This window comes from Labeo rohita, unplaced genomic scaffold (assembly GCF_022985175.1).
Source record: "Labeo rohita strain BAU-BD-2019 unplaced genomic scaffold, IGBB_LRoh.1.0 scaffold_352, whole genome shotgun sequence".
NCBI classification, from domain to species: domain Eukaryota; kingdom Metazoa; phylum Chordata; class Actinopteri; order Cypriniformes; family Cyprinidae; genus Labeo; species Labeo rohita.
In genome coordinates, this window is record NW_026129270.1 from 52,282 (window position 1) to 75,976 (window position 23,695).

The 23,695-nt window shown below is 39.7% G+C and overlaps 3 protein-coding genes across 3 annotated transcripts in view; 1 reads left to right on the forward strand and 2 right to left on the reverse strand.

Moving 5' to 3' along the window:
* LOC127160441 (CD48 antigen) overlaps positions 1 to 23,218 on the forward strand; it is a gene marked incomplete at its 3' end in the record, with an annotated part of 46,829 nt that extends 23,611 nt beyond the window's left edge. The window contains exons 2-5 of the mRNA XM_051103076.1: positions 21,307 to 21,395; positions 22,178 to 22,477; positions 22,586 to 22,825; positions 22,994 to 23,218. Coding sequence (XP_050959033.1) covers positions 21,338 to 21,395; positions 22,178 to 22,477; positions 22,586 to 22,825; positions 22,994 to 23,218 — 823 coding nt within the window. The remainder of the gene's footprint in view (positions 1 to 21,306; positions 21,396 to 22,177; positions 22,478 to 22,585; positions 22,826 to 22,993) is intronic.
* LOC127160444 (CD48 antigen) lies at positions 3,353 to 15,052 on the reverse strand. Its single transcript, XM_051103080.1, has 6 exons — positions 14,876 to 15,052; positions 14,408 to 14,704; positions 13,608 to 13,868; positions 11,656 to 11,730; positions 6,496 to 6,536; positions 3,353 to 4,157 (listed from the first exon to the last, which is right to left on the reverse strand). Exons 1-6 carry the CDS (start codon positions 14,940 to 14,942, stop codon positions 4,152 to 4,154), a joined length of 747 nt encoding a protein of 248 aa, XP_050959037.1. The 5' UTR covers positions 14,943 to 15,052; the 3' UTR covers positions 3,353 to 4,151.
* Positions 7,780 to 10,008, reverse strand: LOC127160442 (zinc finger BED domain-containing protein 4). The gene is made up of 2 exons (XM_051103077.1): positions 8,892 to 10,008; positions 7,780 to 8,629 (listed from the first exon to the last, which is right to left on the reverse strand). The coding sequence occupies exons 1-2, from the start codon at positions 9,953 to 9,955 to the stop codon at positions 8,125 to 8,127; spliced, it is 1,569 nt and encodes a 522-aa protein (XP_050959034.1). The 5' UTR covers positions 9,956 to 10,008; the 3' UTR covers positions 7,780 to 8,124.
* Positions 23,219 to 23,695: the final 477 nt, after the last annotated feature.

Genomic DNA, 23,695 nt, shown 5'->3' on the forward strand with positions numbered 1-23,695 from the left:
TGTTATTAACACTGTTTTATACACTTTTGAACATTATGTTGCTAGTTTTCTGGACTGGCCTCTGGCAAAATTACTGCAAAAGCTGGTTACAAAAATAAGTCCAGTTACAGAAATGACCATGAACATAATCTCCACCAAAATTTTATAGCTGAAACCTTAAAAAACACAATAATAATGGGGTGTTTGTCAAACAAGGAACCTTGCTTTCATGCCAACCCAAGTTACCTAAGTCATTAATGATAACAATAGTGATTTTTGTAAAGGCACTTCGTATATATACAGTGGGTACGGAAAGTATTCAGACCCCCTTAAAGGAACCATATGTAGGATTGTGGCCAAAACTGGTACTGCAATCACTTTCAAAATACTGTAGAACGGCGTATCCCCTCCCCCTCCCCCCTGACTCGAGGTTGCCAGCTAAGCTGCAGGATTCCGCAGGAACGTAGGCTGCTACAAGGAGCTTCCAATGGCAAGTGACGAGTCCTACACAATAAGTTTTTTTTTTTCTTCTGTTACTTATGTTTATGCTTCACAAGAGATGTTTTGCGAAGTAATTATGTATCGCAAAAATTTACTAAAGGCGATTAGCCAAATATTTCATAAAGATGTACTGTAATACCACATTTCAGTCGGAACATAGATTGTTTTCATACCGTGCTAGTGGTGCGATATAAAGCTTTTTATGAACGCATTTAGCACGGCGACCGTGGAAAATCCACTGTGTACGGAAGCACGGGGCTTTTAGCCTATACCAACAAAATTCTTCTACGTTTTCAGCCGTCTCCATCTGTCAAAGGCATCTCCTATACAAATCCTTGTTTTATTTCAGACTTTGTCACGACGTACTTCGGATTCATAACGAGGTCTTTTAGGTTTCGTAACTTCATACATGTTTTATCCGACACGTTCGTAGCTGCAGCTGTAACTAGAGCAGAGCTGCCAACCCGGATGACGAAACTCTACTGACTTCGTGATTGGTAGATAGCTGGAGGGTGGCGCCTCAGACCAAAACACAACATGACAACATCAATATCAGTTGAGGGCTGCAACTTTCACTTTTAAATGACAATATCCTGGCCGGACCACTGTTGTCAGTGATATAAGTATTTGAAATGAACATGATTTCTTAATGTCTAGTGACATGTCAGGGCCATTTTATGATTAACTCAAATAAATTTCTTACATACGGTTCCTTTAAATGTTTCACTCTGTTATATTGAAGCCATTTGCTAAAATCATTTAAGTTCATTTTTTTTCCTCATTAATGTACACACAGCACCCCATATTGACAGAAAAACACAGAATTGTTGACATTTTTGCAGATTTATTAAAAAAGAAAAACTGAAATATCACATGGTCCTAAGTATTCAGACCCTTTGCTGCGACACTCATATATTTAACTCAGGCGCTGTCCATTTCTTCTGATCATTCTTGAGATGGTTCTACACCTTCATTTGAGTCCAGCTGTGTTTGATTATACTGATTGGACTTGATTAGGAAAGCCACACACCTGTCTATATAAGACCTTACAGCTCACAGTGCATGTCAGAGCAAATGAGAATCATGAGGTCAAAGGAACTGCCTGAAGAGCTCAGAGACAGAATTGTGGCAAGGCACAGATCTGGCCAAGGTTACAAAAAATTTCTGCTGCACTTAAGGTTCCTAAGAGCACAGTGGCCTCCATAATCCTTAAATGGAAGACGTTTGGGACGACCAGAACCCTTCCTAGAGTTGGCCGTCCGGCCAAACTGAGCTATCGGGGGAGAAGAGCCTTGGTGAGAGAGGTAAAGAAGAACCCAAAGATCACTGTGGCTGAGCTCCAGAGATGCAGTCGGGAGATGGGAGAAAGTTGTAGAAAGTCAACCATCACTGCAGCCCTTCACCAGTCGGGGCTTTATGGCAGAGTGGCCCGACGGAAGCCTCTCCTCAGTGCAAGACACATGAAAGCCCGCATGGAGTTTGCAAAAAACAACTGAAGGACTCCAAGATGGTGAGAAATAAGATTCTCTGGTCTGATGAGACCAAGATAGAACCCTGACTTAAACCCAATTGAGCATCTCTGAAGAGACCTAAAAATGGCTGTCCACCAACATTTACCATCCAACCTGACAGAACTGGAGAGGATCTGCAAGGAGGAATGGCAGAGGATCCCCAAATCCAGGTGTGAAAAACTTGTTGCATCTTTCCCAAAATAAGATCAAAAGGGTGCTTCTACTAAATACTGAGCAAAAGGTCTGAACACTTAGGACCATGTGATATTCCAGTTTTTCTTTTTTAATAAATCTTCAAAAATATCAACAATTCTGTGTTTTTCTGTCAATATGGGGTGCTGTGTGTACATTAATGAGGAAAAAAATGAACTTAAATGATATTAGCAAATGGCTGCAATATAACAAAGAGTGAAAAATTTAAGGGGGTCTGAATACTTTCCGTACCCACTGTATGTGTATGTACCAAATGTGTGACTTGCAAGGAGGAGATTTGTGATGCTTATGGCAGACTATAAAATGGCAGTGCTTGATCTTCTTCCTTGCCACACCTCGGGTGAAGACTTTCTCGCTATTATTTTTAATTTATTGCTTATGAGTTATTGTTATATTAAACCGAAACCATTTCAAATGGTGATTTGTTTAAACCGCTCTTAAAACATGACTCAGAGTGATTTATTTATTATAACCTATTATCTGAACCTGAAAGAATTCCTTCCAAGCCCCAAGTGACCGGACCAGGCTGATCTAGTAATGACAACTTCAGAGAATATTGAATGGTTGACTACACACACAGTCCATCAGGTGAGAGCTGTTTCATTAGCAATGGATCTGACTTACTATGATGGTGAAAATGTGGTTTAGGTAGTTTAGTACCAAGGTGGAATATTCGCTGGAAACACAACAGTGCATGTCTCTTTAAATGCAAATGAGCTGCTGCTCCCCATCCCCTTTTTCAGTATAGGGTTGTGCCTTTACAGCTCATACATCAGATGGTCACTCTTTGGTTTTGATATGTCTATCGCACTAAAATCGTGCATCTTAAACCATAAGATTAAACTTCTGATACAGTTTTCTGAATGTACACATCTGAAGCATGCGCACAGAAAGCGGCTGTCACACAGCAGTGAATACTAAACTAAATTCTCTTTCATGTCTTATTGTGCTTAAACTGTCAAACGCACACAAGATTATGTTAAAAACACAGAGGGATTACAAAAAAAGTCTGGGTAAGAAATGTTTATATTAGATCTGTAAAACATGGAAACATTTACATTTTTTTTAATGATATATCACCTTTGTAAAATGTAAAAATGTTATGATTCACACAGTACAAATTCATACAAAATCACCACGTCTAAAAATAGTCAGATTTTTCTGAATGTGCAGGCGAAGTGACATTGCCAACTATTGGCCTGGCATACATAATACAACATTTTAATTTGTCTTCATAGCAGGGATCGTTTTGACATTGTCATCTGCATGCAACACTGTTCATAAATACAAATGAAAAGCATTTCCATTTTTAGTATAAATCATTATGTAAACATACTTTCTGTCCAAAACTAAAAGAAAACTGTCTACTGTCAAAAACTGCTGCCCACCTCTCTGCATAACTGATTATAGTCTGTTGTCTTCTTATCATACTATCCTGTACTTTGAGGGCCACACAGCAAAACCAACCATGCTCACATAATAGTCCATAATCCATAGAGTTTACAACAGTTGGATCTTGCTTTAGATAGCACATTTTATTTCAGTCTCTCTCTTCTTCTCTGTACATAAAAATGCTATCTCTAGTCTCCACCCCAGTCTTGGCCAAAAGAAAAAAAATAAGCATTACGTTCTGTAAGAGATTCCTCAAAAATAAATGTAACAGTATATTTATTGATTGAGAACTGAAGGATGAAGCTCAAACACCATCTGCACGGCCCAGCAGACCACGAGTCAAAGAGAAACAGTCAAAAACAGTCAAAGTTATGAAGGCATAAATGATTAAGAGTTCCAGTTGCTTTAGTAAAGCTGGGGTTTAAAGCTAATGACCAGGCAAATGGGTCGAGAAGATCCACATGTAGGTTTGTATTTGAAGGAACAAAAGGGTCCATGATGAGCAGAACTGTGTGGCAAGTAGCAGCATAAGTTTTTGTTCACGATTCACGAATGTCATGTCTGATGGAAAAAAAAAAAAACAGTGAAAAATGACAATCATTTAATATACATTTTAAATCATAGAGTCACGGCTGTGCCGTCAGGAACGAAGGAGAAATGAGCACTCGACGCACAGGAGATAAACCTACAAGGACATTTAATAAGTAAATACTTCAAATACTCTGGAGAAATGAAGAATCACAGGATACACACAACCAAAGACACTTAAAGACCGGACAGGGAACTAAACACAAGGTGGAACTTAAATACACAAACTAATCAGTACATACACAGGTGACGACAATGAAACAATCAGGGCGAAACAAGGAGGGCGTGAATTGGGTAACGAGAGGCCTGAGTCCGGGGAGCACAAGGTGAATCACAGCATACACAAACACACGATGACAAGAAAGATAGACGGAAGACCGAGACGGAGCTGGAGCGACTGAGGACTGAGGCAACATCAAGGGGAAGGAAGAGCCCAACGGAGCCGGTAGAACGGCGCAATGAGGCGTAGCCGGAAAAGCAGAGTACGAAGGCATAGGCGGGGCGACAACTGACTAAGGCGGAGCCGGAGGAACGAAGGAACCCGGCTGACGGGCCACGGCGGAGATGAGGGTGCCAAGAGTCACGGTGGAGCTGCAGGGTCGAAGGGCCGAGGCGGAAACTCGGGATCGCAGGCTCGTGCAGCAGTATGAAGACCCTCGCTCCATGATGACGTTGACGGCGACCAGGACTGAGGCGCCTCCACCGCTGTAGCGGGTGATGGAGGAGGAGACGCAGGACTGGCAGACGGCAGAGGAGACATGAGAGGGCGGGTGGGTGGGAATTCCTGGATACAGTCTGTATTTACCAGTTCCGGAATGACTTCTTCGTTGGTGTAAACCGCCCAGATGCACATCAGCGCCATCTGTATGGTGAGACTCGCCTCCTCTGCTCCCAGTGTCCGCCCATGCTCCATGGCGGATGTCCCGGCTGTCGAAGCGCCAGCCTTCCGGGCGCTGATGAGGGGGGTCTCCCGAAGATGGCCCATCAGCCATCCATACGCGGGCATCCATAGTTGTATCGTTGCTGGCTCACGCACGTGGTCAGACCTCTCGAGATGGCAGCAGTCCACAAACCTCTCCGGCTCAGTCGCTCCCGACGCTGGCTTCGTTGGGGTTGTAGAATGCGGCTCTCTGTCTGCGGTGGGCACGGCGGTCGGCTCCGTGGCTGAGATGCTCTGGGTCGGGAGTGGCACTGGCATAATCCACGGTGAGTGGCGACCCGTTGCTGGCCAGCACCCACTCCACGATGGTCGTGAGGTTCCCTCGAGGAGGATTCCCAGACAACTTCCTCAACGTGCAGCTGTTGAGTCGCTGGATGTACCATTGGCGGAGGAAATCATCCGGAAGACTGGTCTCGGAGGCGACGGAACGCCTCCGTGTACTCCTCGAGGGGGTCGTTCCCCTGCTCCAGTTTGAACAGGATTATTTCTGGGGTGAACATGACGGGAAAACTCGGGAACAACCAAAAAACTGGAATAAACCCAAATCAAAACGAAGAAAGAACACGCCACTACAACTTTTAGGTCTGATCTTTTCTGTCACGGCTGTGCCGTCAGGAACGAAGGAGAAACAAGCACTCGACGCACAGGAGATAAATCCACAAGGACATTTAATAAGTAAATACTTCAAATACTCTGGAGAAATGTAGAATCACAGGATACACACAACCAAAGACACTTAAAGACCGGACAGGGAACTAAACACAAGGTGGAACTTAAATACACAAACTAATCAGTACATACACAGGTGACGACAATGAAACAATCAGGGCGAAACAAGGAGGGTGTGAATCGGGTAACGAGAGGCCTGAGTCCAGGGAGCACATGGTGAATCACAACATACACAAACACACGATGACAAGAAGGATACGTGACGCATAGTTAAAGTTGATCACAGCATAAGTTTTATTTGATTTAATTTGTCTGTGATATTACACATAGTTGATATTTTTCAAAAGATGAAAGGTAGGGTAGGCGATTTCAGAGAGGCTTGCAATAGCAAGCTAGCTATGAAAGCATAAGATCCCACCCTCCCTGCAAATCACTCTCCAAATCCACGCCTCCTCCAAAACACATGAAAGCGCACAGGCAGAGCAGAGGCTAACCAGCGACATGATGAGAGACGGCGTTGGTGGAGGGTTGAATGCAATGCTGTCAGATTAGCTCTTGTCTCATTCACCAGTAAGAAAACATTACAGTGCAAAGTGCATAATATTACAATAATAACACTTCCAGTGTGCGCCAATGACGTATCATGTCTTTTTTGTTGTTGAACCAAATCACTCACCCTGCCAAATCAAACACTACACTTACTTGGGAAGTCTTGTGTCTTCTACGGCAATCGGCGCAATAATCTTAAAGAATGACAGTGACAGACTCAGTGATTTAAAGCCAACATGAAATCATAATTGACCATATTTACTTTATTAATACAGATTTCTATTTTATTCTGAACAATTAACGTGTGTTTGTTATTCTAAAACAAACAAACAAACAAAATAATAATAAAGCATAAAAGCATAATTCAAGCATTTTAAACTATTTAAGCATTGTTATAGCAAAATTACATTCAGATCTGGCTGTTTTTTTGTTTCTCACAGAATATCTGGTTTCACACAGAAATATGGGTAACAATTTACAATAAAGATACATGAAAAATAATGTACTAATACCTGAATTAATACTTACTTCAACATAAACTCATGATTAGTGAAGACATGAGCCAGTCATGAATCAATCTATAACTCAGTGAGCCATCCTTGAGTCATGCAGACTCAGGCATGAATTACACAGCCTTAAAGGAGAAGTCCACTTCCAAAATAACAATTTACAAATAATTTACTCGCCCCCTTGTCATCCAAGTCTTTCTGTCTTCAGTCGTAAAGAAATTGTTTTCTGAGGAAAACATTTCAAGATTTTTCTCCATATAATGGACTTCATTGGTGCCCCGATTTTGAACTTACAAAATGCAGTTTAAATGCAGCTTCAAAGGACTTTAAATGATCTCAGCTGAGGAAGAAGGGTGTTATCTAGCAAAACTATCTGTCATTTTTTTCGAAAAATAAAAATTTGTATACTTTTTAAGCACAAAACTCGGTAGCACAGGCTCTCGGATGCGCATCCCCAGGTCGTTCTTGAACGATTCGTTCATTTTGAATGAATCTTTAATGTGACTCGGGACGAAAAAGTCGTCTCGGGGAGTGATTCATCCAGTCGCGCATGTGCAACATCCTAATAGGTTCTATACTGGAATTAGTTCACCAGTTTTGAGTCTTTGGGTTTTTTTGAGTCGTTTGTTCGTCTTATGGGGCTTTCACGTGACGCAGATTTTGCTAAAATTAACGAAATGACTCAAAAAAAGATTTGTTATTTTTGCTGAACGAGACTCAAAGGTCCGAGTCGGTAAAATGATCCGAACTTCCCATCACTACTACGAATCACGTCTAAGTTCATCGTCTGTGTATTCTGGTTAAAAAAGGTAGAGTATGGCAAAAAACTAGGGATGCACCGATACCACTTTTTTGGAAAACGAGTATGAGTACGAGTACTTGCATTTCAGTACTCGCCGATACCGATACCAAGTACTTAATAAAAACATGATTTACAGGTAACAGCTTTAGTCATATAATTTAACAAAAAAACAAGGGACTAGTTTGGAATTAAGAACATTTATTTAAAATGAAAAGCATGTTGTATGCAACATATTACAGAATAAATAATTATAAAAAAAATTTAAACAGTGACAGTGCAACTCAAGTATTTTTTTCAGTTTGTTGTAAACTCTGCCGCTTTGGACAACACAAGGGGCATTAATAAACATCTTTGCTATTTAGTGCACAATATTTGAATAAACTAACAACATCCACCAACATAGAACTGTGGCAGTCAGTGCAACTGAGGTAGGTATTAACATCAAGTCTAAGACGACTCACTTAATGGAGCCTATTTAGAAAAAGTGAGTGGCAGGTTTTTTTTTAAGAAAAGTAGCTTTTCTGCATTATCAGCAGTCAGCCTGTTTCTGTTTTCATCTATAATGTGTGACACTGAGCTAAAAAGCCTTTCACTTTCCACACTGCTACATGGGGCTGAGAGGTATTTACGGGCCATTTTAGCCAAAGTGGGGAACCTGATTTTGTTGACACCCCAGTACTTCAGAGGACTGTCTTCACGAGGGCTTGGGGCCTCTCCGAGGTATGTGTCGAGCTCAATGGCAGCACCTGCTGCCAGCGGCTGTGCTGCCTGGGGCTGCTCCTTAGCGATTTCTTCAAATACAGTGTCCAGACTGCTGCTAGTGCTGGCCTGGGCCTTGAGGAACAGTTTAGCAGGAGGTTCTGCAGCTTCTGCCCGACTCCCCTCTGCCTCAGCTCTGGACATCATCTGCAGCTCCTGCTTCAGGTGCAGCTTGGCCTCCGGAGCAGTGTTGTTGGAGAAGAAGCGATCTTTATATCTGAACAAAATTCATGAATGTATTAATATGTGGAAAAATAGGACTGATTTTAGTTTCCCCTAAACCACTGTCACAAATGCCAGCCATTTGGCTTTCTGGTAGTAATAAGGGAAATATATTTCATATTATATATATTGCATACATTTGTATTTGTGTATTTTAGTTACAAAAATATTATACATGTATAATATTTCAGATAGAAATTAATCTTACATTTAGTACTGTAGTTTATCATTAAATACCTATAGCACACAGACTTTACCTTGGGTCAAGTATGGTGGAGATGAAGTACAGTGGGTTGGTCTCGACGTCACTGAAGCGCTTCTTGACAGCTGCCAGTAAGGTTGCTTTCATTGTCTTGACGCCGTGGTCCTCGTCTGTTTTTCTGTTTAGAAGTCTCACTAGCACAGTCACAGCTGGGATGACATCAGAGGCTAGTGCGTCGTAGCTGCTCACTTTTTTAGTTAGTTCCTCAAAGGGGGCGAGGATGGCAACAGTCTTCTCCATAAGAGCCCATTGGTGAGCGGTGAGACAGTCAGGGAGTTCATGCTCGGACACATACACCCCCAGCACTCGCTTTTGCTCAATGAGGGACTGGAGCATGTAATACGTGCTGTTCCAGCGCGTCTGTACGTCCTGCTGCAGTCTCTTTATTGGCTGGTTGAGCTGTCCCTGAATGTCCTCGAGGCGGGAGTAAGCTAAGGCGGAATGTTTAAAATGCCCAACTATTTTCTGCCCCACTGCTATAGCATCAGCAATGCTCCTCTGTGCTAATAAGCCCTCGTGAACAGCCAGTTGGAGCGTGTGCGCGACACACGGCAGACTTGGGAGTCCTGCGTCATTCATGGCTTTAATCATGTTTTTGGCATTGTCACGAAGCACAACATGTACTAATGTTTTAGGTATACCCCATGTCTGGAGCATTTCCTCAAACACATGCACTATAGCCTGGCTGGTGTGCGAGCCACGGAGTTGTTTCGCATGTAATATGGCTCGTTGCGGCGTGAAACTCTCATCTATCCACTGGGAGGTTAGGCTAATTAGCGACACGGGGCTAACACTGCTTGTCCAAATATCCGTGGTGAAACTAAACGCAGAGGAGGTTTGCAGTAGGCTGTGGATATGTTTTTTCACGGAGTCGTGTAGTTTAGGCAGCTCCGTGTCAGTCATGTAGCGGCGGCTTGGGACATCATATCTGGGCTCCAGAACATGGAGGAGACACAGGAATCCCACATTTTCTACCTCCGAGAGTGGCTGGTCACTCAATGCAATGTACTTGATAATTGCCTGTGTTATTTTCACAGCACGTGGATTGTCTCTGGACATTTTCTCTCATCTTGCAAGAGTTTGCTGCAGCGTGGGTTGTGTTGGTTTAGGAGCGAGGGTAAACTCTTTGTACTCGTTGTCGTGTTGGGATTTTAGGTGCTTGATTAAATTACTTGTGTTAAATGCGCTACCTTTTGAGCCTCCTCTGGACAATTTCGCTGAGCACAATTTGCAGTCCGCCTTTGTTTTGTCGTCTTCATTCACTTTGAAATAGTTCCACACGGCTGACATGTCTCGTCTCACCTCGCCTTCTCCCCGCTCTGAGCTGCAGCCGGGGCCTGGGGGGGCGGGCACTCGGCGCCTGTGATTAATCCCTTACACGCCGCTCAAACATAGACATTTCTCAGACCGTGGCATCGGTCCCTGGTATCGGGGGACTTTTAACGAGTACGAGTACTTTAGAAAATGTGGTATCGAGGCCGATACCAGATACCGGTATCGGTATCGGTGCATCCCTACAAAAAACTAAATCTTATTTTGTCCTACAACTTCAGAATCGCCCGACATCGTTGTAGCTTTTTGTTTGTAAACAGCGCTTGACTTACTTGCACTTTCTTAGTCTTTGTGCGTTCGCTTTGTAAACACTGGGTCTGTAGATCTGCTTACGTTCTGTGTGACCTTTCTACAAGATTCAATAGTACGTCGTGAACACGCATGCTAGAGCCTGTGCTACACAAGCTTTTGTCCTTAAAAAATAACAAATTTTTATTTTCCGAAAAAAATGACAGATCGTTTCGCTAGATAAGACCCTTCTTCCTCGGCTGGGATCATTTAGAGCCCTTTGAAGCTACATTTAAACTACATTTTGAAAGTTCAAAATCAGGGCACCAATGAAGTCCATTATATGGAGAAAAATCCTGAACTGTTTTCCTCAAAAACCATAATTTCTTTACGACTGAAGACAGAAAGACATGAACATCTTGGATGACAAGGGGGTGAGTACATTATTTGCAAATTGTTGTTTTGGAAGTGGACTTCTCCTTTCACTACGTGTTATATTACTGTTTGATTGTTAACGCATTAATTAACATTTAGGGGTTAGCTAAATCACACAGTTTCTGTAAGAACTTATAATATGCCAAAAATACGAACTGTCTGTTTACACTAAGTGCAAATAGCCAGCCTTGTTAGCAAAGGCTATTTACACTAAGTCCGCCCACCAATGTGTGATTAGGATATCATATTGGGAAGGCATTTATTTTCAATAAAAATGAAGGAAATAATTGAAAAGATCAGTTAGGGTAGGTGTAGAGACGGCTTTTTGTCCCAATAGGGCCACCCATTTAATAAATTGAATTAAAACTATAATTTACACTCAATACATAATTACTGCATACTTTTTTAATGTACTATAATACTGAGGTGCAGATATTTGCGTATATTCTTTATATAAGTATTATAAAGAGCAGAAAATCCTGCTATTTTAACATAGTGTAAGAAAATATGCCATTTTTACTTAGCATCCAATATCGATCACTGCCATAAAAATATTTATTATTCTTACTTATAGAGACTGTTTCAATTCCTGTTGAAGTATTAATCAAGGTATTAGTACCAAAATTTGTGACATTATGGAAGTAAAACAGGTTACTAACTTTACTTTTTAAAAATGTTTGTTTTGAATTTAAGCAACTGATAAGCCCAGATGAAAGAGATACATTTAAAATTCTTTAAAGGATAAAACACAATGGTAGTCTTACCATGACAAGGTGGTATAAACAGGAAAAGGATGATAAAAACCATGCTGGCTGAAACAATGACATATCCCCACACATCTAATGAAAACAAAAGAAAAAAAGTTAAGATAAAACAAATACAAGACCACACACATTTAACGGATCAGAATTAGGTTTGAAAAAAATTGATAATTCGTTTTTTTTTTTTTTTATTAGCCTATACTTGTCACAGTACGCTACCTCAGGAACATGCTGGAGACGCGGAGTAAACGTAAAAAGTACTTTAATCAAGAAACACAATGGATAATCCAAAGAGAAGTCTTGAGAAGACACACACAACAACGACCTGACAGAGACCGAATGGAAGGACCAGGACCTAAATACATGGGGTAATCAGGTAAATGGACTACTTGCACTGAGCCTCGTGATGCACTTCCGTTTTGAAATCTTACGGCTCAGTTATTTCCGGTTATGTACATTTTCAATGCGCTGTAACCATCTAGTTGACTTAAACGCCTAATAAAATGAGATTTCGCGGGGTGATTTCAAATTCTGAAATTTTCAGAGACAGAAGAAGACATATTCTGATGATTACTGAGTACAGAGTTTTACAGACTAAACGAAACGTGAATTTTTAATCCATCATAAACGATCTGAGAAAACGGTGCCTGGTAATCATACATGATTGTTCCAGTTTGTGAGATCTGATGAATAAGATCATTATGAACCTTTATTTATCTGTATCAGATATGTTAGTCACAAAATGCCAAAAAATAAATCTTTAAAAATGTGTTCTCATATTCTATCATCATTTCACTGTATGTAGTCTAATGCCAAAATATGAATATTCAATAGTCACACTGTCAGCCTGTTACTGTTAAAAATGATTTAAATGTTTAATATCGTTAAATAAGGCAGTTACAGCACATTCAGCCATTTTAAACAATGGAATAAGCAGTAGGGGCTCCGAATAAGAACACCAATGCACACAAACAAATGGTTTTACTACAAATAAAAACAAAAATTGCAATTGAAGTTAAACCATATAACCACAAATTAACTCAGGTTTTACTACACTGTCCATAATTTAACGATGGTAGGCTATTTGTAGTAAAAGTGTTGTTATACAAATAGTAAAAATGTGAAAAACATGGCATTTTTACTATAGTAAAACCATTAATTTTCGTAAGGGTGTTTGTTAAACTCATTTAAAACTGTACATTCATCAGGTATGAAATATGATCAGTAAAATAAAAATACTGTTCATGAGAATGCGGCAGGTTAGTGGGGAAATATTTATTGTTCAGAATGCACATACGGAAGGGAAATATATTTATAGTAACCTTTCAGCGGGTTGAATATGATTCATGTTAACGCAGAGAATATGATTAATTGTTTTTTTTTTTTTTTTTTTTTTTTTTTGAATGCCAGCCCTAAAATGTAGTAATAATCTGCGTTCTCATGAGAAACTGTCTGTATGTCGGTGCACTCAACGCTAACCGGAAACTCCCAAGCCGTAACAAGTACAATGCGGAAGTAGTTGCGCAAGTAGTGCATTGGAAGGAAAACAGGTGAGACGAATGACTAATTAGACAGGGGAAAAACTAGAACATGGAGCACATGGGGAGGGAAAGCACAACAAAACAGTCCATGGGTGTGACAACAATGATATTTAAAACTAAACTAGTTTATGTATGTTACAAACAACAAAAGTTCAAAAACAGAAACCACAAATGTGGCATAGGGTTAGTCTTTCAATAAGTGCTCAGCATTTATTGCTGTTATCTTGTGTATGTTCATGGAAGATGTTCAATGTTAAGGTCTGGCCCAAACATGCAAGACTATATCACCATCACCACATAATGCATGAAAATGATTTCAAATTTCAAGAGCATCTCAGCAAAACATAAAAAAAATAATCGGACTCAGTGATTTTTCTCTTTGGTAAACAATGTTTAAGTAAATCACTGTCTTACCTTGAAACAGATCTCGCTCATAGACCGGCTCACTGGTCTCAGTACTAACATCGTTATCTAGAGTGCATGTGTAGAAGTTATCAGGATTTCCTGTGAATTCAGCTGTGATAAACTCTCCTTTTGGATGGTGCTTTGAGGCGATCAGTATTTTTCCAGTAGAATTCCTCCAGATGATCGTTTCACTGTACTCACATATTAAATACACAATATCAGAGTTACCTTCAATCTTCTTTATTTTTATCACAGGTTTAGGGACCCGATCTGTGAAAAAAATGGTATAAGACTGTAATATCAGTATTTTTTATACAAATCATAACTTACAAAAAGCACCATTGTTCTATCATATTTTCTGGGAAATGTACAATGGTTTTCTTGAAAGTACTTACTTCAGAACCATGGTATATGTCAAGTACCATGGTATCACAATCTGATACCATCACTGTAGTACTGCCACAATACAGTGGCAACTACTACAGTGTGAAATATATACCATGGTACAGAATGATTACCACTTCTCATGGTATTAACATATTCCTCATGGTATGTCAAAGAACAATGTGGTACTACTATTCAAAACACATGATAATACCTTGCTAACTTTTGTGACAGTAATAATGGTAATTTTAAAATTACAGTTAACAAATAATAATACTTTCACACACAAAAGTAAAGAATCTATATTGGTTAAAAAAAAGGTTGACACAGAATTGCTAGCTAAATTATATGTTAAGTAAAATCATAATAAAAATATTATGTTTTTAGAGTAATAATATTAAATTATGCAATCAACATCCACTCACCCATAACAATCAAGCTGAATCTGTGTTCCTGCTCTTTATTGTTGATGTCAATGGTATAAATGCCACCATGTTTGACAGTTAAATTAGTTAAAGTGATTTGTCCAGTTTTCTCATCGAGAATTGTGTTGCTTTTGAATTTCTGATTCGGGATGTTAAAACCCTCATCATCCCATTCAATCGCCTTGACAACAACTCCACTGCCGTTTTTGTGTTTCCATATAATGCTGGTGACAGGAGAATTTATTATGTCTGGATGAAAAGAAACTTCATCACCCACTGCTTTCTTCACATGTTCACCTAATAGATAATATATGAGAGTGTTAGTTAACGTTCAACAAGAAAGACTCATTCATTTACTACTATATGTAATTCGGATATATTATAATATATTTTAAAACCAAACTGCATCAGGGTTGACAGAAACAGATGTTGCGCCATCTTTGATAAAATCTGAAAACATTACAAAACCTGAAACAGCTTCAGTGGTGATGAACACAACACAGATGGTGACCAACATCAAGCATCGTAGAGGCATTTTTGTTACACACAGGACATCTTAAAGCACTTTTCTTCTGTTTTGTTCAATGTCTTTTATACACCCAGGATGGAGTGTAAGAACAAAGAATATAGAGGAAGTTTGAAAACCGCAATCATACAGCATTGAGGGTTGCTGGTTGGCTGCAACTGCTGTTTTGTGTATGGTGCGTTCATCGGAAATGCTTCATGTTTGACATGAATGTGTGTCTTTGTTCAGAAAGACTAGCTACTGTACCATGATCTACAACAGAGCTGCCAACTGCTGAGTTCAACCTGGAGTGCGAGGTAGGGGTTGTTTTAGTTGGAGTTGTTTCGTTAAAAAAAAAAATTAAGAGAAGAGAAAAAGCCCTATCAGCAGAGTTTTGTATTACATCTGGACATGCCTAGTAGTTAACGTCATGATGACTAGTATTGTCTTTTTATCATAAAATTAATGTAAATTAACTTGCAGTGCTGCAAAACTAACTTTTCACCACAACAAGAAGGCAAAGCACAGCGAGAGAACTGTGAGGTTTACAAGTCATTACATTTACAAATAATTTCAATCACATTTTAAAAAATATTTTGAAACGGAAATTCTAATATTTTTCAGTTAATCATAGTCTGCATTTACATTGCTTAATGCACATCAATTTTGACAAATTATTTTTGGTTGAATGCTTATCACTACAGTACGTCAGTCACTGCAGTTCTGAAAGTGAATCACAAGGGGTCCTGCTTGTGATTTCTCAATGCTACAAAAACAAGTTGTAAATAGAAATTTTTAAAGCTTTCCAGAGCGAAATCACAAATACACGCTGGAGCCTTTACCATCTATTTCATTTATTTAGCCAATCGTTTTATCGTATTATTACAGTTTTAACTGAGGGTGCTTTTCAAGGTGTGAGAAAAATGATGTGTGGTGTGAGAGTGTAAGAACAGTGTCAGTTGCTTGAGTCTCACGTATGAGAAAAGTGACCACAAAAATATTTCCAGTGCAGATCTCGCTCTTCTCACTCTTCATATTATTCGTAAAAGCTAGAATGTTTTTAGCAGATGATAAGCACAGATGAGAGAAAGAAAACAAAGTGAAATGAAAGAAAGTGCATTCACAGATTCTTCAAATGTTTCAAAAGATTAAACACAATATCTCATTGTGAAAAGGCATATAACAATCAGGAAAAGAGTGAAAATAACACACATCTAGTTACACACTGATTTATGTTATTACTACTAAATGTCTCTGGTTATGTATGCAACCATGTTTCCCTGAGAAAGGAACAAGACACTGCCTCCTCTAGCGGTCACTATGGGGGAACACCTACAGTGCGATTGGTGTCTGAAGCATACATCTAAACACATCAATAACACTGGCCGTTGACAGCGTGTGACATCACTACCAGTGCGACCGCAGTATAAAAGAGCGCTGGGAGAACATGTTATCCGCTTCTTCGTCTGAAGCTTGCATCCGAAACATGGAGAGGCTTCTAGAGGATGCAGTGTCTCGTAAGCAACTCTACTAACATAATGGGAGTTGCCCCTGGGATGCCCTGACGGCTGTTAGTGACATTATCCCCTTCGGCCAAAGGCCTGAGAAGAATCGGAATTGATAAAATTCAAACAATACCCAACTGTAGTAGCAACACCTTAATCAGAAAAGTATCAAAAAGGACACATAAGTCCCAAGGCCCAAGGTGAAACAGGGCCTGAACCAAAAGGGTACGGGGTCGGCAGGGCGTAACCCATACCATACAGGATTTTAGAAAAACGTGCAAAGTGCTTAGCATGTACATTTACCACGATGTGGATTTCAGAAGTGCACAGAAGCTCAGCATATACTCTTACCATAACATGGATTTCAGAATCACTGTTGCTATGCTGTTACTGCAGCTGTTTCCTAGACAGGCCTAGTGACTGTGACACACTCAGGAAGCAGGTCCTGGTCCTGGAGAGCCGATGTCCCTGCAGAATTTAGCTCCAAACCTAATCAAACACACCTGAACCAGCTAATCAAGGTCTTACTAGGTATTAAGGATGTCACAATACTCAATATAATATTGAACCGTTCGGTACGACATCCACGGTTCAATACGCGCTTGTGAATTGTGTTTTTTCGGTTTCGGATTTAAATAACTTACTTGTTTTATTTCTCTCGGAATTTGCTGTATGTGTGCCTGCGATTTCACATGCTGATGAGGAAATGCTTCCCTGCTTACATTTGAAAAAGCAACACACACAGAGAATCTTCCATTCTAATGACATGCAATGATAAGTCTTTCTAAACCTGTTGTCCAACAAAAGAGTTATAGAAACAAAAGTTATAAAAAACATAACTTGTTTTTAATTCACAACATCAGTCGAGGGTTTGAAATAACTTCCTTGTGTGATCTGATGTGGATTCTTATCACAGAATGAGGCAGATAATAAGTTCTGTACTCATATCTATGTATGTCAATTAGCATTGGCTTATGAAAATACGCAAGATGGCTTGAAGAACACAGATAAACCATATATTATTGCAGACGAGTATTTATTGTCTTTACATTTTATCGTTCAAAACGTTTAAAGTTATATTTTGTTTTTATTAATTTATAGCAATAGCGATGCCTTAATCCCTATTAGAGAAGCTGGAATGGAACGTCATCAGTGCTACTTCTTTGACGCATATGTGGATTTTTCTCAAGAGGGCACCCTCTGGCATCCGGTATGAATGAAACCCATTCTATTTTGCGTAAGACTTGAATAAAAATACCTCTTTCAAAAGAAAAATTAAGCAGACATTTACTAAACCATGCTTTTTCTGGTGTACAGAAGTTTATGGGAGAATTTTGTTAAATTGTTTCCAAAAAAGTGGCAAGATATCAGAACCGAACCAAACCAAAAACCTTGGCTAAAAACCAAGGTATGTATTGAACCGTGGACTAACTTTATTGTTGAATCCCTACTAGGTATACTTGAAACTTTCAGGCAGGTGTGTTGAGGAAAGTTGGAGCTAAACTCAGCAGGACACGGGCCCTCCAGAAATAAGTTTGGTGACCCTGCTCTACGGTGAGGAAAATGCTACAAGCTCAACCGCAAGAGCAGCATATCAGGGAGGCAGAAAGGGGCCCAACAACCTGGTGTTAATGAGTCTCAGAGTCCTGAGGAGCAGAGAACTCAACACTCAGAAGGGAGCAGTGTGCTCATAGGTGACCGTCTGGAGTAAAGGGAGCACTACTGAGCTCACCATGAGAGCAGCCTAAGGAGAGCAAAGAAAGGCCTGATCCCCTAACATGGCTGAGAGCCAAAGAAAGGCCTGATGACCCCCCTAACATGCAAAGGCCTACCAGGGAGGCAAGGAATGCAGGACCCAGGTGAGAGGAACACAGAGTCAGTCAGGGAGCGCTCAATCGGGAACAGCAAGCTCAAAGGTAACCCTCTAGGGTGAGGGGAGCATTGCTAGGGTTGATCAACAGGGTAGCTCATCAGGGAGGCAGCAAGCGGCCAAACTTCCTGGTGTCACTGCCATGGAGCTCAGTGAGCGGAGGGCTGACTCTAGCAAAGGGACAGATTCAGCTCAACCGCTAGCGAGCGGTCAAAGCCCAGGGGCAAGTTCCTAGCTCTCAAGTAGAGAGGAGGACTCACAGGTTCTTCTCAGGAGTGGCGAGTTCATAAAAGACCCTTCCACAACCTCTTTAGCCTTGACAGGACAGACAGAACAAGAGTTCATAAATGGGCACCACTACCATGACCAGAGCCGAAGTGAAAGATGTTGCTTCAGCAGGTTCTGCAGCATATGCTGCCACCTCTGTAGAATCCGGAGGAGGCACTGCCATATCTGGAGGTTCTGCAGCCTCAGCCACCACCTCTGGCAATCCTCCTGACGTCACTGGCTCTGGAACATCAGCAGTAATGTACACAGCCCAAACACACCATAAAGCGTTCCCAAACTTTTTCTGCCGGGCCCCCTTTTGCAGAATACAAAAAAATTTGAATCCAACTCGAATCCAATCATATATTGCAGGATCTTGCACTGGGAAATACCTCTGGAAATGTTTTTGTAGGGCAGAGATATGAGTTGTCATGCATGGGATCACTGTGTTCTGAAGTTTGTTGACCTCAATGAATGATTTCAAGTTCTCAAATGAGTCAATATTCCCTTCTTTCACTCTCTTCTCCCACATCTCCAGTTTTTTTTTGTGAATGATGTGATTTTATCTGCCAGCTGGGGAAGGTGTGTGTTGGTGCCTGTAACGCCACGCCAGCAGAGGGAGCCCTTACCCATGAACTGACTGTTGCTGCTCCCTCTGCTGCCTCGTTGGTTACTTCCTGTTTGGTGGCCATAAAAGGAGGCCTACACTAAACAGGAAGCGCGAAGTATTGTTTTGCTCAGTGGACTCTACCAAGCGTTTTCCCTTTTTCATTGCCCTGTTTTTGATTATCACGGTTTGGTTTCTTGTCATTGTTTTCCTTTGTTTTTGCCACTGTTTTGTCTGTTCATTGCCATAGTTTTTGCCAAGTTTCACAGCCCTGTTCATTTGTCACTTTTTGGACTGCTCTCTCTGGTTTTTGGACTCTGCCTGTTTATGTGGATTATGCTATTGTTTTGCCTCCGCTACACTGTTTGTTTGGATACTGACCCTGCCTGTCTGACTACGATCTGTAAAATAAAGCTTGCATTTGGATTTTACACGCTTCCTACGAGTCCGCGTTACAGTGCCCTGCATCTGCAAATTTAGTTCATTTAGTTTCTGAAACATATTGCTTAGGCATGCCAGTTTCATGAGGAAGTTGTTATTGTTGAACTTATTGCCAAGTTCATTTCCCTCTTCTTCCAAGAAGATTCTGATCTCATCCCGCAATTCAAACACCCTGGATAAAACTTTGCCACGCAACAGCCAACAGCCACTCGCTGTGAAACAAAACTGCTGTGTGATCAGATCCCATTTCCTCACACAGTGCGCAAAAAATCTGCGCTTTGTTCTTGTTTTGATGTAGGTTGCGGTGGCGATAATATCTGTCATTACATCGTTCAACTCTGGACTCATCTGTTTAGACGATAGCGCCTCCCGGTGTATCATACAGTGTGTCCATTGCACATTTGGGGAAACACGCTTGATTAATGCTTGCAGACCTCCTCGTCTCAATAGTATGTTCCTGCACAACCGGAGGCTGCAGTTTCAGGACCGCAGTTCTAAGACCGCATTTCTAGGACCCTATTTTTTGTGACAGCGCCATCTAGAAGAGACCTGATTCAAGCATAAAACAAAAACTATTCATTTTTTATCTTTCCATCTTATTTTTAATGTAAGACCTGGTGTGAACTCGTGTTCGAGGCGGTGTCAGCAATCTCCATTTAGCCTATTTAGCTGTGCAAAACAGTTCATTGTTCTGCTGAATGTTATAAACTAGCATTTGTATTCAAATTATCTTACATTTATTAATGTACCAATAAACACTAATTTGTAGCGCAATTGTTTTACCGTTTGCTGCACTTTATGGATGTCACACATCAGACGTGAATCGCTGTGCTGCAGCTAATGAACTGAAGTCTCGCAAAGATACAAGTCTTTCTTTACAAGAAAACTGAATTTAAAACCAGAATATATATAGAATATATTGAAATAAATTAGGTTAAATATTTCAATCGGATTTCCAATGTTAAGGGTATGTTAAGGGTTAGGAGTTGGTTAGGACAATAATTAAGTGTATACAATTAAACAACTACATATTTCTTTAAAATATAATAACATACAGAACTGAATAGCAAGCGCTATTAAATAGTATAAGAAGCCAATACATACATAAATACAATAAATAAATAAAATAATACAAAAACAAACAAACAAAAAAACAAACAAAAAAACTATAGGGTCCTAGAAATGCGGTCCTAGAAATGCGGTCCTGAAACTGCAGCCTCCGGTTGTGCAGGAATACCCTTCTCCCACTGCTTTAATGTATTATCTTAATTATGAGCACACTGGCTTGTAGTGCAAATAGTTTACTGCACATTGTTATTCTTTTCATTATGTCTCTATAGCGAATAACGAACTGGAAACCTCGCCTATAGGCTTACTTCCGTGTTGAGGAAAAGGTGGATAGACTATTGATAGCTGCAGATATAGACATTTAATTCCTTACACACAGGCGCAGAACACACATGCTCTTTTGCAGTCGGCTGTAGTCTGTGTGTGGTGTGTTCAAGTGTGACTTTTTGGTCCAGACGCAGCTGATGCGAGGTCACAACATCGCTGGCTTTCATTGCCGCTAGTTCTTTGAAGTTGGCTTTGGCTTTTTTGTGAGTTTTGATTCTAACTGCCAGTTCTCTGATTGCAAACTTTGTTTTCTCTTTTCTGTCTTCAGAAATTAGACTATTTCTATTTTCCTAAGCTGACTGTGAAAAGGTTCTGAACATTTGCTGCATTCAGAAGAGCAATGAGCTGCCAATACAATTTCTTATTTTTATTCCTCTGTGGATTTGCCGTGCTCACTGGTAGGTTATGATTTCATTTTGTGTGTAGATATTTTAATTATCTTGAATGAAATTCCCTTTCCCCCCCTGCATTTTACATTTAGTGTTGAACTCAAAAGTTACAGTTTGATTAACTAGTTTGATTTCAAATTACAGTTTGATTTTAGTTAACTTAAAAATTTACTTAATGTACACTAAAAAATGCTGGGTTAAAAACAACATAACATGGGTTATTTGGCAACTCAATGCTGGGTAAATATTGGACAGAACACATGCTGTGTTATTTTGACCCAGCTGGTTGGGTTAAATGTTTTACCCAACATTCTGGTTGGGTTGTTTTATTTAAGTCGTGTGTGTGTGTGTGTGTTGTAATTTTATTTTTATTTTATATGTATTTAATTTCTGCTGGCAATAACCATAATTTAGTTTGATTTTTTTTTGTTACCCTCTTGTTAAATAATAGTTTTTCTGTTAAAATTATGAAAATGAAAAGCCTGTGAAATGCTGTCTAATGCAGGTCCCTATTTTTGATAACTTACCCCATACTGTTGTTTTAGGAGTTAACGTGTGTTAAATGAACTAGCATTTTTATGGTCAGTAATAGTGACTAGAATAGTTTTGTCTAAGGTTACTAGTGTCTAAGAAGACATTTTTAATTTTTTTTTTAAACTTTTTTCAAAAGAAACCCACACTGAGAAATATTCATTCTCCATCTTTATGCTTATTTTTCATAGTAAACCACATATGAGCATTTGAACCCTGATAAGTTTCATTAAATACTAATATCATTTTATGTATTACAGTCTCAATAAAGACATGTGGAAAAGAAATACTAGAAGGAACATCCTGCACCATTAAGCTGATAACGAAAAACAGTGAGAAACCTGATGAAATAGAATGGTACCATTTAACCAGTGATACCATCGTTCTTCTCTGGAAACGTGGGAAAATCAAAAAAGTGGTTGAAGGTGTATCTAAGGAAGAAGATGGATCATTAACATTTAAAAGTGTTAGTCTGAAGGACACCGGCAAATATAAATACAAAGCTTTTAATAATGATGGTACAGAGATTGGTACTGGAGAAGAGGAAATTCAGGTTTATGGTAAGATAACAAATGTTTGTACCCTTCCAATAAAATGCAAATAATAACAACATAAGACTATTTCTATAGTAGTTTCAGTAGGAAATAACCACCATGTTTCTGCTACAGTAAAGGCTCCTAAACCTACTGTGACATTTGACTGTGATGCTGATAGCAACGCTACTCTCACCTGTGACACTGGAAACCGTACAGATCTGACCCTATTCTGGTATATAGACACAATCGTCCAGAATGAGACAAACCCTCAAATGTTCCTGACATTTACTCAGATACAGAAGAATCAAACATACTCATGCAGTGTAAGCAATCCTGTCAGCAATGAACAAAGTGAGAGTATTCCAGTACTGTGTAAGTCGTTTTTATTTCATATGCTTTTCTTTCTTCAACTGACTTTGAATTATAATTATGCATAATGCAGCTTTTAGGATTCTTCTTCTTTTTTTTTTAATACTGTAGATGTTTTTAATGATCCTCTTGTTTGTTACTGATTTCGTGGCATTTGTTTATGATATACAGGTCATACAGGTCATACAGGTCCTACAGGTCCTACAGGTCCTACAGAACCTACAGGTCCTACAGAACCTACAGGTTATGACCCAGGTCCTGATACAGAAGTTTCTGGCTCTAAATTCAATTTCATGGTGAGCATTTTAGCAGGTGGAGGAGCCTTTCTGCTGCTGCTATGTGTTCTCATAATCTGTGCCTGTCGAAGCTGTAGACAACAAAAGAAGCACCAACAAGGTGAGAGTCGTCTTGATCACCTCAAATTATGCAGTGAGTATTTGCATGGTCAATAAAAGGGAAACTAATGAACTATGAAGCTCTTGCTATTGTTAAGCTTTGAAATTCTGCACCATCTTCCAGTCATCAACGTATTTAAATGCCAAATCTTTACTTTTATTCATTTAGATGCTTTTATCCAAAGTGAAATCATAGTAATGTCATAATAATAAATATACATATAAATACAGTTATAAATTATTGAATGGACCTATAAAGGAATCTTCTCAACTGGTTAGTGGCTGCAATTAATCAGCCTAAAACAGGAAATGTCACGGCTTTTACCACAGTTTCCTGTAGTCACCTTTGTATTAGTCTCTAGTAAACAAGCTCCACTTAATATCCCATATACAGAACATTTTATGAATTTCTTTTTTTTCTGAGGAATTTAACAGAACATTTAGTACTAAAAACAGGTCAAACTTACAAACTTCATTT

What these genes read in the sequence shown, in the direction of transcription:
- LOC127160442 (XM_051103077.1), bottom strand. Translation starts at nt 9,955, where the DNA reads ATGTCCAGAGACAATCCACGTGCTGTGAAAATAACACAGGCAATTATC. An exon ending in TCCACCATACTTGACCCAAG is followed by an intron (nt 8,630 to 8,891) that starts GTAAAGTCTGTG and finishes AATTTTGTTCAG; the next exon opens with ATATAAAGATCGCTTCTTCT.
- LOC127160444 (XM_051103080.1), bottom strand. Translation starts at nt 14,942, where the DNA reads ATGCCTCTACGATGCTTGATGTTGGTCACCATCTGTGTTGTGTTCATC. An exon ending in CACCACTGAAGCTGTTTCAG is followed by an intron (nt 14,705 to 14,875) that starts GTTTTGTAATGT and finishes ATTATCTATTAG; the next exon opens with GTGAACATGTGAAGAAAGCA. An exon ending in TGAGCGAGATCTGTTTCAAG is followed by an intron (nt 11,731 to 13,607) that starts GTAAGACAGTGA and finishes TGTTTTCATTAG; the next exon opens with ATGTGTGGGGATATGTCATT.